At 40.5% G+C, this 2,791-nt stretch overlaps 1 protein-coding gene across 1 annotated transcript in view; it reads right to left on the minus strand.

Moving 5' to 3' along the window:
* Window positions 1-897: 897 nt before the first annotated feature.
* LOC131890027 (uncharacterized) overlaps window positions 898-2,791 on the minus strand; it is a 25,261-nt gene continuing 23,367 nt past the window's right edge. Inside the window, exon 3 of the mRNA XM_059239296.1 lies at window positions 898-1,352. Coding sequence (XP_059095279.1) covers window positions 1,107-1,352 — 246 coding nt within the window. The 3' untranslated portion in view covers window positions 898-1,106. The remainder of the gene's footprint in view (window positions 1,353-2,791) is intronic.

Consider the following 2,791-nt stretch of genomic DNA (forward strand, 5'->3'; position numbering starts at 1 on the left):
TAACTGTTTGATTGATTCCGTGTCCTCCTTTTGTACCATGAATAAACAAAAAACCTAACGGTTGTACGCTACCATGAACTGATCAAAAATTGATTGCTTGGCGAGACAAGAGTACATTTACGTCGTGTCTACAAAAGTCTCCTTCTAAGCAATCTGGTGGGGCTTGTGCCACCTTTTTACAATAACAAAGAGTACACTGGGAGTCTCGTAGAAATGATTTTGTACATTAATTCAGACATTATATTAACATTGTGCATGACAGCGATGTAACGTTCACTTGTCTAGTTTATGTCAAAAGGGTAGGGGAATATTTTCTTAACCGTTTGTTGGCATTGCTCAGAATTCTTTGACAACAATTTCAATCGGAATTTGAAGGTACTCTAAGAGATGGCTTTGCTATTGTTATTGCAGTTTGTGGCCATCTAAGTTTTCAGTGTTTCGCGAAAGAAAGGACGTCTAGAATTGTCGTCAGGTTCTGCTGCCCTTACTTCAAAAGCGCTCACAAACTAAACTTTTTCCGTTCTAATGAGAAGATCTTATTATGACTGAAATTGGCGGGGAAGACGGGACAGAATCCCCTTACAAAGAAAATCTCAGGCTCTGTTGAGTCATGCTTAATGTCCTATTTTGTCTCATTATTATTTGAGGGAAAAAAAATCGGGTAACCCAAGCTCTTCTTTCTTCTTGATGAAATCTTTCATTCGAAATATTTCAAAACATCAGTAACTTTGTCCATTGGTCAAGACATCCTAGTTTATTCGTTCCATGTTCAAGACCACAACAGAACGATTCAAACAAACAAGTCTTTTAACAAAGTCAATTTCAAGCGAGGCTTGAAACATCTTGATTGAGTCAATCGTCACGCAAACCCGTGTTGTTTCTAATCCAAGCAAAATGTGAGTGTCTAAGATTTATTTTGTCTTTCGGCTGATTGAATTCGTAAAAAAAGAATGATTAGGTTGAAAATACTATTTGTTGTCCCTTTTGTCCCAAAATTGCAATCCATCACGGCATAACTGATGGTAGATCCAGTTGTGTTTGTGCCAAAAGTAGTAGGTCCTCATCCGATTGCGGCGTCCGGCACATTTTCTTCTTCATTTCCTTCATCACTGGTTTGGGATTGGTACGTGTTTCTCACATTTCTCAACCGGCTCCTCCACGCAACGACCAGTGTCGCTGGATCGGGGCAAAAATGGTAATTCTGGACGGCGAGGCCCAAAGTCAAAGACTGGTGACCTTTTGTGAATCGATCGAGAGAATCCGCTCAGTTTCCTGCGTCGTCTTCGTCGGATTTGATGACACATTCGATGAGGTTGGAAATGGCATTTCTCCTCGGGAATGATCTCATTCACCTGTAATTCAACCGGAAAAGGAGGAGATGAAAACGGGTTGGAAATTGCTGCCAGGCGAATGTTTATCAAAGATCTGTCAGCTAGGACCCTTTTGAGCACAAAGATACCATCTTGAATTTGCTCCGAGCAATCAGCTAATTAGGACTTCATTGCCAAGAACATTAGCTTGATTTCTATTGACTTTGAACTTCATCTGATCAAGAAGCATAACTAAAGAACTGTAAAGGGTGGAGGCAGAGTAAAGGCTGAGAGATACACTTCACAAAATAATATTGGTAATCGTGAAAAATATGCGAGTTACTCTTGAGCAAATGATGTGAAGATCCATATAAATGCACAGCGTTACTGTAAACCACCGATTTACATGAGAGAGTTAAAAATGAGAGCCATGTTTTAGAAGCAATAGCTGCAGCTTTGACAATTATTCCATTGCATAAAAATCTAGCGCATAGATATCGGTCGTACAATGACAAACCTTTTTTTTCTGCGGACTTCCTTACCGCTACCGGGATTGGAATTCTAGCAGTTCAAGACGAGAAGATTATTCATTTTACTTGACTTTTATTTATATATATTTTGATCGACCAACGCATTAGAATTGGCTGATCTGGCTAATCCTTGAATTAAAGGTTGATCCGGAATTTTAGTCAAAAACTTATCCAAGTCTGACTTAAATCCTGCTATTTGATCAACGCCCTACATAAGCCCTGCAGAAGTATTTGAGGCAGCAAATTGAACAATGAAGGAGCCGAGAAAGAAGAGAGGCGGACTTCATTGTTTTTAACTAACCTGGATTCTCGAGGGCTTGAAGGTGCTCTCAAAACGCACATTAAGCCTCTACGGTCACTTCAATTGACCCTAAATCCTGGGTTGGACAAAGCTCATGAATGCTTTTGAAAACGTACAATATCAGATATACCTTTCGTCCTTCTCTGAATACTGCACAATTCCAACCTTTCTAACCTCTCCCAGTACGAGAGCTCTCTCATATCCTCAATGTTCCTAGTAAAGCATATTTGGACCTGCTCGAGCTTTTGCAAACCTGCTGAACTCATTGGAGCCCAAATGGGAGAGGCATATTCAAGATGCGGCTGAACAATCGACTTGTACAAGAGTTAGCATCGTGATACTATCTCTGGACTTAAACGTACGATATATCCAACCACATGTTTGAAAAGCTTTACCAACTTTCAACTGGATATGCTCATCGAACTTTCCATTATCTTGGAGGACTGCACCTAAATCTTCATGGATGAGACCTGCTCAATGTCCTTAACTTCATCATCTAATAGTGGAGTGTCTAATGGCGTCGACCATGAAACTGAGATATCACCCCTCAGGACCAGGATAACTTGGAGGGCTCAAGTCCCGCTATAGCATCCTGATATGTGACTACAAGATCATATAAATGCTCAACTTGACAAGCCTTGCCAGTCCCG

The sequence above is a fragment of the Tigriopus californicus genome, chromosome 11 (assembly GCF_007210705.1).
Source record: "Tigriopus californicus strain San Diego chromosome 11, Tcal_SD_v2.1, whole genome shotgun sequence".
In the NCBI taxonomy this organism is placed as follows: Eukaryota; Metazoa; Arthropoda; class Copepoda; order Harpacticoida; family Harpacticidae; genus Tigriopus; species Tigriopus californicus.